A 13,847-nucleotide genomic window follows, 5' to 3' on the forward strand; every position below is an offset into this window, starting at 1 on the left:
GCCCAAAGTTATTATGGAATAATGGATTATGCCACGAAACCAGATATTCTTAAGCATGTTTGTGCAAATAATAATGGCTAAAAGGAAGAACTGTTTAGTGAACATAAATCTTCTGACAAATTGAATTTAAAGACCAAACGTTGCAATCAAATGATATCCAAATCCATTATATACTGACTGAGGCTAAACCACATTGACCTGCACCTTCAAATTTGAGATCTGTTTGAAAGGAAAAAGAAATAAAAGAAGGAAATACAGAACTTAGGCCACCTCACCCTTATTATCAAACCAGCTGTTAAATAAGGCATTTTTGTTGGATCAATTTTGTCGCAGTCATATGATATGTATATTTCATTCTCTTTGACTTTCTAGCTTCTAGTCCCTGCATACCTGCCCTAGCGTATAAACTTAGCTGAGTTTTTATTATTGACAATGACACATACTTTTAGAAAGTTTAGTTTATTAATTTAAAAACATGTTTAAATAGTTATATAATAATTAGATTTCGAACTCATTTATCTTTAATATAATTTGGATGATGGGTTATTTAACCCAAACTTTATCATGGGTTATTTAGACAACCCTTTAAAGAAGATCTTAAAAGTAATATTAATTCAACACCTTTTAAGCAAATAGAAAGAGTAACTTTCAACAGATTTTAAAGAAAAACATCATTAAAATATTACTTTAAAGTTTATCCAAATGCATAAAACTAAGATATATATATAAGATAGTACTACAGGTGACCAAACATAATATAAACACAATCTAGAAAGCCTGTTTTATTTTTTCCACATCAGATAGATAAATTATAGTCATTCAAAGTTGACTCCTAGACCTCCCCTCTCAAAAACATATGTTCATCGGCTCTTACCACTTGAGTTATTATTCAGATACTAATAAATCTGTTTATACTAGCTTAATTGGTGGAAAATATTTTAGGTACTTTTTCCTAGAGTTTTAATTTTATAATAAAAAATATAATATCTCCCCTAAAATGTCCTCCATTTACATCCATACTAAATAGATGCTTTATGCATATTTGTTGAGAGAAACCCAATGGAAAATCATTGTTTTCATTTTCCTCTCAAAAGGAAAGATGACTAGTCAATAAAAGAATGAAACAACAATTCAAACAAATGCCATTTGTATTGCTGCACAATAATGCCAAATAAATCATTATAAATACTCAGCAGCCACTCTGTTTAGCCCTTGTTGTTTTCTTTTCTATGTTCATTTTACTTTTTGGTTCCAAACTTCCTGAATGATTCCAGTTTAGTTGAGTTTGTGTTGTATTTCCATTATTTTTATCATCTTCTACTTGCACCCCACGCCTCTTTCCTTACGTAGCTTCTTCTCTTTTGACCTGTTTTTCTCTCAACTTGCCTATTCATATTCCACCATTTCCATTGTTGGAATTTCAGTTACAACTTTCAACTTCCCTTTGCTGCTCTGTTAACGTCTTCAAAGCTTCATGATTTTGATCCTTTACTACTAGAAGTGTAAAAAAATATGGCTTTTCCTGGTTCCATGGAAGGTTGGATGAAAGCTTCTTATGTGGTCTTTGCTTTCATCTCTGCTATGTTCCTTGGTGTCATGAAAGGTTCCCTTTTTCTTTGACCCTTTTTCCTGCTTTTTTGGTTCATGATTGGATTGAATCTTGATTGATAAAAAGTTTCTATCTTTATTATGTAATTCTAATTTGGGATGATGGGTTCTTGAAATTTTCTTCAAATTCTGTAGGGATTGTTGTGGGTCCTATTGCTGCTCTGATACTGATAATTGGAAATGTTGGGGTGATTCTGGGAATGTTTCCTGCACATGTGGCTTGGACAGTATACACCCTTTTGAAGTAACACATGCTTTTTATGACTTTCCCTTTTTTCCTCTTTGGAATTTCAGTATTTCTAACTGGTTTTGTGTCTGCAGGATTCAAATGTTTGATGTGGCCTTGAAAGTTGCAATTTTGATTGCTTTACCAGCCTTGTTTGGTTTATGGTTGCAACTAGGCATAGCTGGTAGCATTCTTGTTGGGGTTGGCTATGGCTTTTTCACACCTTTGGTTTCAACTTTTGAGGCCTTCAGGCATGGCAGTGAGTCCAAGAGATTTTTGCACTGTATTACAGTAAGGTTCTAACTTCCATGATGTTCTTGCAATCTTGGCACAACAACAACAGTTGCCTGTTTGATTTATGAACACAATGTTTGCTTATGGTGAAAATTATTAGTTCATTTTTTGTACTCTCACTGAATTGAACTCAGGATGGAACATGGGGAACAATCAAAGGCTGTTGCACCGTAGTTAGGGATTTTGCAGATGTGTGTTGCCATTCATACCCATGTTACTTGAGAGAACTACGTGAATCACCTGCTTCAAATGAGCAAAAGAAGCTGAGGTAATGTTCAGCATTGTCTCAATTGATTTTGGATAAAATTGATTATGGTCAAGTGAGTTGAAAGTTAAGTGATTCATGTTTGGATATGTTCAAGAAAAAAATTGATTTTTGTAGGGTAATGTTGTGAAATCTAGTGGTAAAATCTCCCAATTAATTATGTCCAACGTCTACTCAGAATTGGTTTTGAGACTGAAGTCAATTCTCTGAGATGACTTCCAAACATCTATATTTTCATCCAAAAGTGATTTTACTATGAGAATTGATTCTCAGGTTCCTCAATGGAAAGCAAACATACACATAATTTTTTTCTTTCTTGAATGAGCTTTCTTGTGCTGAACCAGCATTAATGTTATGTTCAAGAAGTCTTGGAAGACGTGATTGATCTCTTTGATTTCCTTTTTATCTGTGGGAACCAAGTTGGTTGTAGAATTTGATTTCCAATTTCCATTTGCGAAACACAAGAGGGCTTTACTTGTTGGGAATTGTTCCTCAACTGTCACCTTTGAAACTTGTTTTGCAGGTTAATTCATGTTCCTGCGTGTATCATTGTTGGGATAATGGGGATAGTTTTGGAGATTCCTCTGTTCACTGCAATTGCTATAGTAAAGAGCCCCTATCTATTGTTCAAGGGCTGGTTCCGACTTGTGCATGATTTAATTAGCAGAGAAGGTCCATTCCTTGAAACAGCTTGCATCCCCATTGCTGGTTTGACAATATTTGTGTGGCCACTTATTGTTATCGGAAGCGTTTTATTGGCTATTTTGTCCAGCATTTTTGTTGGACTCTATGCATCTATTGTAGTATATCAGGTTTGAATTTGATCATTCTTTTTGTTCTGAAATCTTTACTTCTAATTAACTTGAATGGACCATTGATCTCACCTTTTTAATTTTAACCTTCTGTTGAGTGTAGGAAAGATCTTTTCGGAGAGGTCTAGCCTATATAATTGCAATGGTTGCTGAGTTTGATGAATATACAAATGACTGGCTTTATCTTAGGGAGGGGACATTCTTTCCAAAGTATGCATTCTCCCATTTGGTTTCTTATTATCCTATCTTCCATTTTTTCTTTTAACATCAGCACTCAATTTGCTTGCAGCCAGGCCCCAATATCGGAAAAACATGGTGACTCAATCATCAGATTTTTCTACAAGAGGAAATAGTGTCAGATTAGGTACTTCAATGGAACCACCAGCAATGTTTATGCCAAGCTTAGCTCCTTCAAGATCAGTTAGAGAGACCATTCAAGAAGTGAAAATGGTGCAGGTATGCTGTTTTGAACCTTGATGTTGATCAAGTAGTATGGGATTTCTTTCTTCGCTTGCTACTTTGATTAGTTTAAAACAGGCAAATAGCCTCCCCAAACAAATCACTATATCGGGAAATGCTACCAACACACTCTTTTGAACACACTTTTGAACATACTCCATCTGATTGGTTTAGGTTCTCAAAAGTCAACACATTATATATTAAGTTAGAGAAATGTATTGACAATTTTAGAAATAGGCCAATCATGTGGTGTGTGGAAGAGTGTGTTCAAAAGAGTGTGTTGTTAGCACTCCTCTTACTAGATCGAATTACTTTGTAAAAGCTTTGCACTTGTTAAATTATAAGCATTTATCAAGAGCAGGAAAGCTTGGCCATCTACTGAACTCCAGAAGGTTAATCTTCAGAAATTTCTGTTATATTACCTAGTTGGTAGATCTATTTCTTTTGTTACAATGGCCAAAAAGAAAAAAAACTTCTTTCAAGATTCTGATGTCTGACCTCATTATCCATAGATCATTTTGTATTGCTATCTTAAATAACTGATTAAGTCCATGCTGTGGTTGATATATTCCATTCCATGTACTAGATTTTCCATAAAATAACTTTCTAGAATAACTAAGTAGCTAACCAATGCAATAGTTAGAAAGAAACTGTATACTCTTATTTGAGGTGTCAGACATCTAAGTGGAACAAAATTATATCCAAAAGCTTTTACTGATTTCTTTCATTGCAACACTTTTGTGATCTACTTTCATGCTGTTGTGCTGTTATTATTTTATTTGAAAACCTCTCATATGAGACTTAATATAAAACATAATGTGACAGATATGGGGGAATATGATGAGGTACTGTGAGATGAGGGGGAAAGAATTATTGGATACTAATGTACTTACAGCTGATGACCTTTATGAGTGGTTGAGGGGAAAGAATATTAATGAAGCTGCAATCGTTGGTATTGGCTTGCCCTGTTATGCACTTCTACAAACACTTCTCTTCTCCATCAAAGCCAACTCGAGCGGCGTATTGCTACTTGATGATTTTGAGATAACCTATTTCAACAGACCAAAGGATAAGTTGCTGGATTGGTTCTTCAACCCTGTAATGGTTCTGAAGGAACAGATAAGGGTAATTGAATTGGTAGATGCAGAAGTGAGATACTTGGAAAAAGTGATTCTTTTTGGAAGCAATAAGCAACGCTTGGACGCTTGGGATAATGGTGGTTTAGCGATTACAGATACTCTTAGAGCTGCTCAAATCGAGGGACTTTCCAGAAGGTATGTGTCCTATATATGACTCATAGCATGTTTGGATTAGCTTCTCTTTTCTTAGAATCAATTCTGGCACTCAGAAGCTATTCACAAAAGCTTCTTCCCATAATTGATTTTGACTCTAAAATCAATTGTGGAAGAATTCCAAATAGGCAATCAATGGTTCAGTGATCAATCATCATGCATTTTCTTATGAGATTAAAAAGTAAATAACTTCACATTTAAGAGGGGGTGTGTGCACTCTAGACAATCTGGTTCAGTGATCAATCATCATGCATTTTCTTATGTATTGGATTTTTACCCTTTTACTTCTTAGTACATGATGCATTAGACAATTTGACTGACGTGTATGCAATGGACACATTGTTAGGATGATTGGAATGACAAGAAGTGTGACAAAGCTTCCAACTTACAGAAGGAAATTCCGTCATATCGTTAAAGCCTTAGTTTGTCATTCTGTGGAGAAAGATGTCCCAGGAGGAGAGGCTTTAGTTACTCATTCTCTGGGTATAGATATTTCTGAAAAGGCCTTAGTTACTCATTCTCATTGTATGGAGAAAGATGTTTCTGGAAGATCCACTAGGTCTATAGTATCATTTGCCTCAGATGACAGTGTTTAAAGATAAACTAAACCAGTTTTCTTCTCTATTGTTGTGAATTTTAATGATTGTAAATTCCCTTAGATTGTTGATTGATTTCTGTAGATGAGCATATTGAGGTTGATTACAGATTGAAGACATTCTCCTTTATTTTTCTGTCCCCTTGTTCAATCTAGTTATGAGAACCATTTTGGTGTCAAAAGTACATAAGTTTGGAATTTAGTCTATAAGTGTTTAATTGTTCCAATCAAGTGTTTCTAGTAGTTTCAGATCTTTCAATTTTGTGCTAATAATTGGAAGTATATACCTATATGAGATGAGAAATAATTTAAAAGATTTAAAAGTCAGGATTTGAAAAGAAAAGTTAGGATTCTCTTTGTAAAAATATTATTAGAAAATGATAAATTCAAGTAAAAATTTATTAGAAAATGAAAATTTTATTGAGAACTTACAAAGAATTGGTTTAAGTGACAAATTCAAGTAAAAATTTATTAAAAAATGAAAATTATACAACAATCATAGTAATAAAAAATGAAGTTAAGGCTATTAAATCTTGTGATTAACGGCTGACCATTAGATAGGTAAACAGCTTTTTATGTTCCTCCTTAGGATTGAATATGCATAAACTACTGGCGCCCTGTCTGGTAGTCTGGAGGTGCTTTCTCTTTGTTCTACCATCGGTATTTGGTAGAGTAAATATGACTACTTGTTATCACTATCGGTCAAAAGAATAAATTTATGTTAACACTTGTACCCACCCCATCTTTAGAGGCAGATAGGAAGAAAAATGAGAGAAATAGAGATATGATATGTGATATGATAGGAAAAGAAGAGAAAAAAAAAGGTGAAAATGAGATGAAAAAGAACAGGTGTGTGAGTCTATCAAAATTCCAGTCAAAATCTCCAAATCATATCACCTGAGCTCGGCAAATTTTCATGTGAACTAGAAAAGCACCTTCAATTATTTAAGTTGTGCCCAGTAATAACAAAAGGAACGATTTTTGGTCAAAGGTGTCAATAGTATATAAGTTGTGCCTTGGATTTGGGTGGACCATTGGAGAATAGGCCCATTATAGCCGAAAACAATTGTTAGGGGTGGACCCGAGCTGGTTTTGGGTGGCTATTGAAGAACATGCCCATTTTGAGTTGGGATTAGACAATCTCCTCAACCTTTGGTGCTGTATACGGGATTTTAATGTGAGGGCTCGTTTGGCATGCCGTATTAGGCATGATAGTATAAGCTTATACAATACATTATGAGTTTATCCATTGTTTGGTGATGACATTGTATTGTATAAGCTTATCCATCAAAGTCCCCTTATACGTTAAAATGACGTATTATTTAATCCATCATGTGAGTGATGGATAAGGCATGATAAGGTTGTGACGTATAAGTCACCATCACCACCACCCTCTATTGCTGCCAACTTACACCACCATTGGCACCACCACCACCACCACCACCATCCGATCACCGCCGCCGCCGCCACCACCGCCCTACCGTCACCACTGGTGTTGCCACCGCCGCCGCCGCCGCCCTACCGCCACCACCACCATAATCGCCGCCACCACAACCCTATCGCCACCACCACCATAATCGCCGCCACCACCGACACCACAACCACCACCCTATCGCCACCACCACCACCACCACCATTGCCTCCACCCTCCACCGTCACCACCACCCTACTAAGCCGCCACCGCCTTACTACCACCACCACACCCTATCGTCGCCAACACCACAACCACCATCGCTGCCACCACCGCCACCACCGATGTTACCGCCACCACCGCCGCCGCCCCCCTACCGCCACCACAACCACCACCACCACCATTGCCTCCACCCTCCACTGTAGCCGCCACCGCCTTACCACCACCACCACCACCCTATCATCACCACCCCCACAACCACCATCGCTGCCACCACCACCACCAACCTATCTCCACTGTCACCACCACCGCCACCAACACCAACCTACCACCATTGCCACCACCACCACCAACCTACCACTACTTCCATCACCACCGCCACCACCGTTATAATCACCTCCATATTTAATTTTTATTTTATATCATTATTCAATACTTCATTAAACATAAAATTGCATTAATTTAAACGATATGGTAAATTATACAGTGTATGTCCAAACGCTGGATAGTATAAGAAAGTTATCAGGGCTTATACTATCAGGCCTAATACTATCAGGTCTTATACTATCAGGTCTTATACTATACGTCGCACCAAACGGGCCCTGAGGGTCTTAGCCAATTGGGCTTTGAGGAGCATTTTTCTCAATGTTTCAGCTGATGTCTTCCCCTCTACCAGTTCTGGTCACTCTCCCAGTTTACTAGATCTCTCTAGTAATGCACCCGCGTGGGGCGGCTCACTCCCCGTCCCCACATCTTTTCTCTATCCCCATCTCCACTATCCATCTTTGTGGCGGGGTGACTTTCGGTCCAACCCCAGTCCCTACCTCCCCACGGGTATCCATGGGGACCACTAACACATCATTAAAAATGAAATAAAACTAAATTAAATATAAAAATACATAAATTTCTGTATACTACATATGAGAATGGAACATCGTCAAATTCAATAAAAATATGTAATAAAGTTCAATAACGTTGATTAAAATTCATCACACTGAAGTCTTCAAAATAAAAAATTTGAAATATAAAGGCCAACATTCGACCATAAAAAAATATGAAGTTAACCCGGAATTCAAAATCATTTTCCATATATATGCATTTTTGTATTTTTCTAGTTCACTTTTGTATTTTCGAGCTTTTATTAGATATTTTGATGTGTTTTTCTTGGTTTTGATGTGTAGGAATCAGACACAATTCGGAAAAGGAACAAGTCTTTGTCAACCAGAGTTTAGAAAAAAAAAATACCACATGTTATTTTTAAATTAAGAGAAGAAAGTGAGTTATGTTGCCAAAATGGGTAGGTGGGGAAGTGAGGTGTGGGAGTGGACAATTAGTTGAAGCAGAGCATTCTTTGAATGGGAAAAGGGTTCTTTTGCTGATTTTATGCAGGAGTTAAATTATGTACAACTAGCTAAAGGTGTTGAGGATAGCTGGAAATGGATCTCAGAGACTCAGACGCATCAGGCGTGTATTATATGAGAACAGCGTACATTTTTCTCTTAAAAGCAATTAGTGAGGATGGATGTGGGACTGGCTCAAAATTCTTAGTATGAGCAACAATGTCACCTCAAAGGTATCTGCATTAGCTTGGAAAATTAGTTTGCGAAGGGTGGTTACAGGATAATTTGGGGTGGTGATTACAACAATTAGAGGAGGAATATATGTGCAGAATGTGCAATGAGTTGAGAAGGTTGAATCCTCACATGCATCACTTGTTTTTCTCTTTTAAAGTAACCAAATTATGTTACGCTTTAATCCATTTAATATAAATAAATCATTTGATGATGGTAAGCAATTATGAATTAGCTAGCCTCTCAAGAGCACTTTTTCTCAATCACGAGTGTGAAATGGTGGTTGTTCACATCGTTCATTAACTATGATGTTAGGTGTTCAATTCTCAATTTCTCATTATACAAATTTATTGGAACGAAGCACATGATTTGTGATAAATTATTTACCACTTAGTGTAAACAATAATGTGATATATCAGTGTCACTGTTATCAACATGGATAATTGGGATTTGGGTTTAACACCCCACCCATGAGGTTTCCCACCCCACTTTTATTGAAAACGGGATTTAAATTTCCGTTTTTAAAACGGAATTTAATATTCCGTTTTTTTAGTATACAATGAATGGTTGAAAATGTGTCACATATGCTAAAATACAAAACGGTTTTTTAAGTTCCGTTTTATTTGTATTAAAAACAGAAATTTAAACCGTTTTCAATAAAGTGGGGTGGGGAGCCTCATGGGTGGGGTGTTAAACCCAAATCCCTGGATAATTGGATAGCTCCGTGACTAAACACTTTTTTCACTTTCTTTTCTCTTTATAAGTTTTTAATGTCATTTTCTAAGTTATCATCCCCATCTCCTACTTTAGCCTGCCACTCATGATTATGTTTCCGCCAATGACACACTCAGATCAAAATACAGGTTAAATAAATTCTTTTCACAAAGGTGTGGTTCTAGAATTTTAATGCAATAACTAATGTTTGCCCATAAGGCATTGTCCCTGTATTTTATTTGGATTAGGATCTTACTATCAATGTATACCAACCTATCATTAATTAATAACATCACTATCTATCTCTCACTTTCTCCCCCAGCTATCATTTTGTTATGCCCACAATTGGCTTTGGCAGGCACCAAATTATTATAAATATCCCTACTCTTGGCCACAACAATAACGCCAAACCCAAAAGAAATTAATTGCGGGCGCGCGCAGTCATTGTGCTGTTAACTAAACAAGGTATGTACATAGAAGTAGGGGTGGCAAAATGGGCTAGGCCCGCTGGGCCAGCCCGTTTGGCCCACCTTTTTTGACGGGTTGGGTTGGGATTTTGAACCCAAATTTAAAAGTGGGTCAACCCAACCCAACCCGTATTTTGGCGGGTTAATGACGAGTTGGGTTGGTTTAGCCCACCAACCCATTTTTCACTTTTTTTTTTGAATTTTTTTTTCTATTTTTATTCTTTCAGTAGATTATTGTAACGTGCGCATATAATATGACAAACCTAAACTAAAAAAAAAAAACTATTTTGAAAACTAGTCAATAACCTTCTATGGATTCACCTATATAAGTTGCAGCTCTTATTCGTAGGTTATATTTTGTCTAAAACTTCCATGCCTACTCGACATTATATTTTATAATTGTTGGTCGACTATTATTGGCTAAAGTAAACTCTTGTTGATGATTGTAAAACACATTTAGTGATGTTAAGTAATATTAAATGAGTGTGTATCAAAGAAAAATGACATTTATCAATGATTTGATGAAGGTTATTGAAACTTACACTTGATAGTTGCTAGTGAGGTTATAGTTTTACAACTTTTAATAACCACACATGATAAATATTTTTTTGGTATTGCTATTGGTGAGACTTTCTAGTTGAACTCATAACATTTAAAGATAAAGAACAAGTATAATTCTACTTTTTTCATGTGTCAACATATAAAATGTGAAAGATTGCTTAAAATTTCTCATTGTACATCTTTTTTTATTTCACCAAATTTTCTAAGTGGGTTAGCCCGTCAACCCGTTTTCCCGCCAAAATATGGGTTGGGTTGAGACTTTGAACCCAAATACCAAAAGTGGGCTAGCCCAACCCAACCCGTATTTCGGCGGGTTAGTGGCGGGTTGGGCCCAGCCCGGCCCGCCAACCCATATTGCCACCCCTACATAGAAGGACAAATGATGAGTTTGTGTTAAATTTGTGAACATATGCTATATAATTAGCAGGTAGATAAATAAACACAATGCAAATCAATTCCGAGCTTTATATATATATATATATATATATATATATATATATATATATATATGCTTGAATAAAAATAGCAGAAATATTTTTCTTTTCTTGACCAAGTATTCTATAATTAGTAGTTGTCAGATTAATTTATCATCTCATAATCAGCACACTAAATTATATTAAAGAACGTAGGTGAAAGAATATAATATTTTTAAATTGAGAGAAGAATAAAAGTGAAAATAAATGGATCTATATAATTTATTATATATTCTCTTTTTACCCTTATTAATCTAAATGGAGAGTACTTTTTATTTAAAAACACAAAGAAAATAAATAAGGGCACTCTGGACATATTACACTAAATTCCACTCTTTTCTGTAAGAGATTTTCTGTGCCCGTGAGGTGAAAATTGAAACGGATGGGCCCTTATCTTTTAATCCTCATCCCCATCCCATGTTCTGCCATATGCAAATGGAAAACTACTTGTCTACCAAAATCATTCTTCTCATGATTCATTTTCTAAAAATCACCAAAAGCTAACAAGGCCTAAAAGCCTCATGTCACTTTTCATAGTTTTGACTTTAAAAAATTCATCTAGTTAAAAATATTTGTCATTTTAAATGTTTTCATAAAAAATAAATGAATTTTATTCATTCATATAAGTTTTCAGAACATTTCTCTTAGATGCTGAGATGAGAAAAATGAATCAAGACTCCTTCTAAACCAAAATCATAACCAAACAAAGAAATACTAACTAATCCCAAAGAAAAAAAACCTAAACTCCAGAAGATCCAATCACCCAAACCAAAACGATCACCTGAAACTCCTATAGAAAACCAAAATATCAATACCCCACTAAATAAATGGAGCCTAAAGTGTAAAACATTTCACACATACATCTAATCATATCTCTCTATATAACATTCTAACTATTTTTAGTCAGGATCGTCTCGGCACGGCGGTGAAGGAGGACCAGGCGATGAAAATGGCGAAAGGAGTTGAAGTTCAAGGTGTACTAGTGAACGACAAGGGCGCTCGATCATGTAGTACCATATTTGTCGATGGAATTTCAACTTCTGTCAGGTACCACCAGGTGCGAAACCTTTTCGCACAATATGGGGATTTGCTGAATGTGTTTGTGCAGAGAACGAAGAAGGTAGGGAGGCAATTCAGGTTCGGGTTCGTTCGGTTCTTGTCTTGGGATCATGCTTCAGCGACAATCAAAGCCCTTGATGGAGTCAGAGAGGGTGGCTCAGCGTAGGCTGTTCACTCAGCTAGATACCCTTGGAGCTCTGTTAACGGTTTGGTTGTTCGGGAATCTGTCCCAAAGACGGCTGTTTTGAAAGGGCGTCAGGGAAGGGTTTCCAAGGTGGCTAGCGGTTCTCCTCCTAGTCGAGGGCGTGATGACCGTGAGGGGAAGAGTTTGGGTCTTGCTCTGAGGTCGTGCTTTGAGGAAGAGGAGAGCACTTCTTTGCTTCCTTCTAGGTTTGTTGCTTCGGAGTCAAGAATTCCGGATGAGGCTTTGTTCCCAGAGTTTATATCTTTGGGACTAGATTGTAGAAGAGCTTTGATGATGCCGATCGATGGAGGTTCCAAGGTCATTTTGCCCAGGAAGAGAGGTCGTCCTAAGAAGGTGAAGCCAAGTAGGAACATAGAGGAGCAAGTCGCTGTGGGTGAAGAAGATTCAGGGGTTCCGAAGGAGGTGGTGTCTACTCCTGTTGCTTCGAATGAGAACTAGTTGATGGTTTTTTCCTCGGGGAAACCTCAGGGTGTTGTGACAAGAGCGAGGAGAGCCTTAGCAACAGGCATTAGATTGGGGTTGGTCTACAATTGTTCAGATAAAGAAGCATTACAAGGCATAGCGGCTAACATTGCGGCTCAGAGTTTAAGGTGATTATTGCAGCGATTGTAAGACCTGGATTTTCAGAACAAGCTAATTTCCGACTCACGCGTAGAATCAGTGTAAGCGTGACAGGAGTTTGATATTTGAGAAAGATTAATGAAGAAGAAAGTTCAGGAATTGCTTGAGGAATGTTGCGTAGTCATTTTAGGAATTAGAGCGAGTCGTCTGCACACCCGCCTTATGGCAAGCGTGTCCAGAATAGGCTAATTTCGCTTTAGAGCAACGTTTTAAGTGAGATTTCGAATCCTTGGAAAATTTAAAGATTTTCTTTATTTTTCCTTCGACCAGCGTTTCATTTCGGAACTCTGGACTGTACGCACGATAGGTTTCACTTTTCGGATGTCCGCCGACGCTAATTTCTTTGCTTCGAAACCCTATTTTCGAGCAATGGATGAAGACTTTTTCTATTCGGGACTTCTAACGAAGATTCCGTCCATGTTGCCAGACTTGTTTCGACGTTTCCAATCTTTCTTCAGTTGGAAGTTTTGTCGTTTGAGCATCACAGCAAAAAGTAGTTTTTCGGGGCAGATTAACCGACACCGCTTTTGAGTTTTTCGATATCGTTTTCCCAAATCCTAGATATTTGTTTTGAGTTCTGGAATTCTGACGCCAGAATCTCTCTTAGAATTTCTCGGTGATCGTGCTGCAAAAATCGGAATCGCGAAATTTTCTTTTTTCCGCGATTTCGCCCGCCTATAAATAGGCGAAAAAGCAAAATCTTGCCATTTTCTTTCCTCCAAGGCCGCGAGTTCTAGGGAGCAGGGGAGAAGAAGTTTTTTCCGCGAAAACTTGACCAATCTTCGTGCAGTTCGTCCCTACTTCTAGGTATCGAGGTAACTATCATGAATCCTGCCTCTGATTTCTGTTTCTGCTGAGTTTCTGAAGTCGTTTCTGTGCTCTAAGTTTTGAGCTTTTTCTAAAATTGTCCGATTTCTCTGATTTCTCGCTTGGGTTATGTTCCTTATGTTCCCCTGAGTCTAAAACCTCTGTCAGTAAACTCTGATTGCGATTCA

The 13,847-nt window shown here is 37.2% G+C and overlaps 1 protein-coding gene across 1 annotated transcript; it reads left to right on the plus strand.

Annotated features, from left to right (window-relative positions):
- The first annotated feature begins 1,209 nt into the window (after positions 1–1,209).
- On the plus strand, positions 1,210–5,733 carry LOC130714306 (uncharacterized membrane protein At3g27390). The gene is made up of 9 exons (XM_057564210.1): positions 1,210–1,603; positions 1,744–1,852; positions 1,930–2,125; positions 2,263–2,396; positions 2,917–3,205; positions 3,309–3,415; positions 3,499–3,661; positions 4,490–4,938; positions 5,303–5,733. Exons 1-9 carry the CDS (start codon positions 1,513–1,515, stop codon positions 5,550–5,552), a joined length of 1,788 nt encoding a protein of 595 aa, XP_057420193.1. The 5' UTR covers positions 1,210–1,512; the 3' UTR covers positions 5,553–5,733.
- The last annotated feature ends 8,114 nt before the right edge of the window (positions 5,734–13,847 follow it).

This window comes from Lotus japonicus, chromosome 4 (genome assembly GCF_012489685.1).
Source record: "Lotus japonicus ecotype B-129 chromosome 4, LjGifu_v1.2".
Classification (NCBI taxonomy): domain Eukaryota; kingdom Viridiplantae; phylum Streptophyta; class Magnoliopsida; order Fabales; family Fabaceae; genus Lotus; species Lotus japonicus.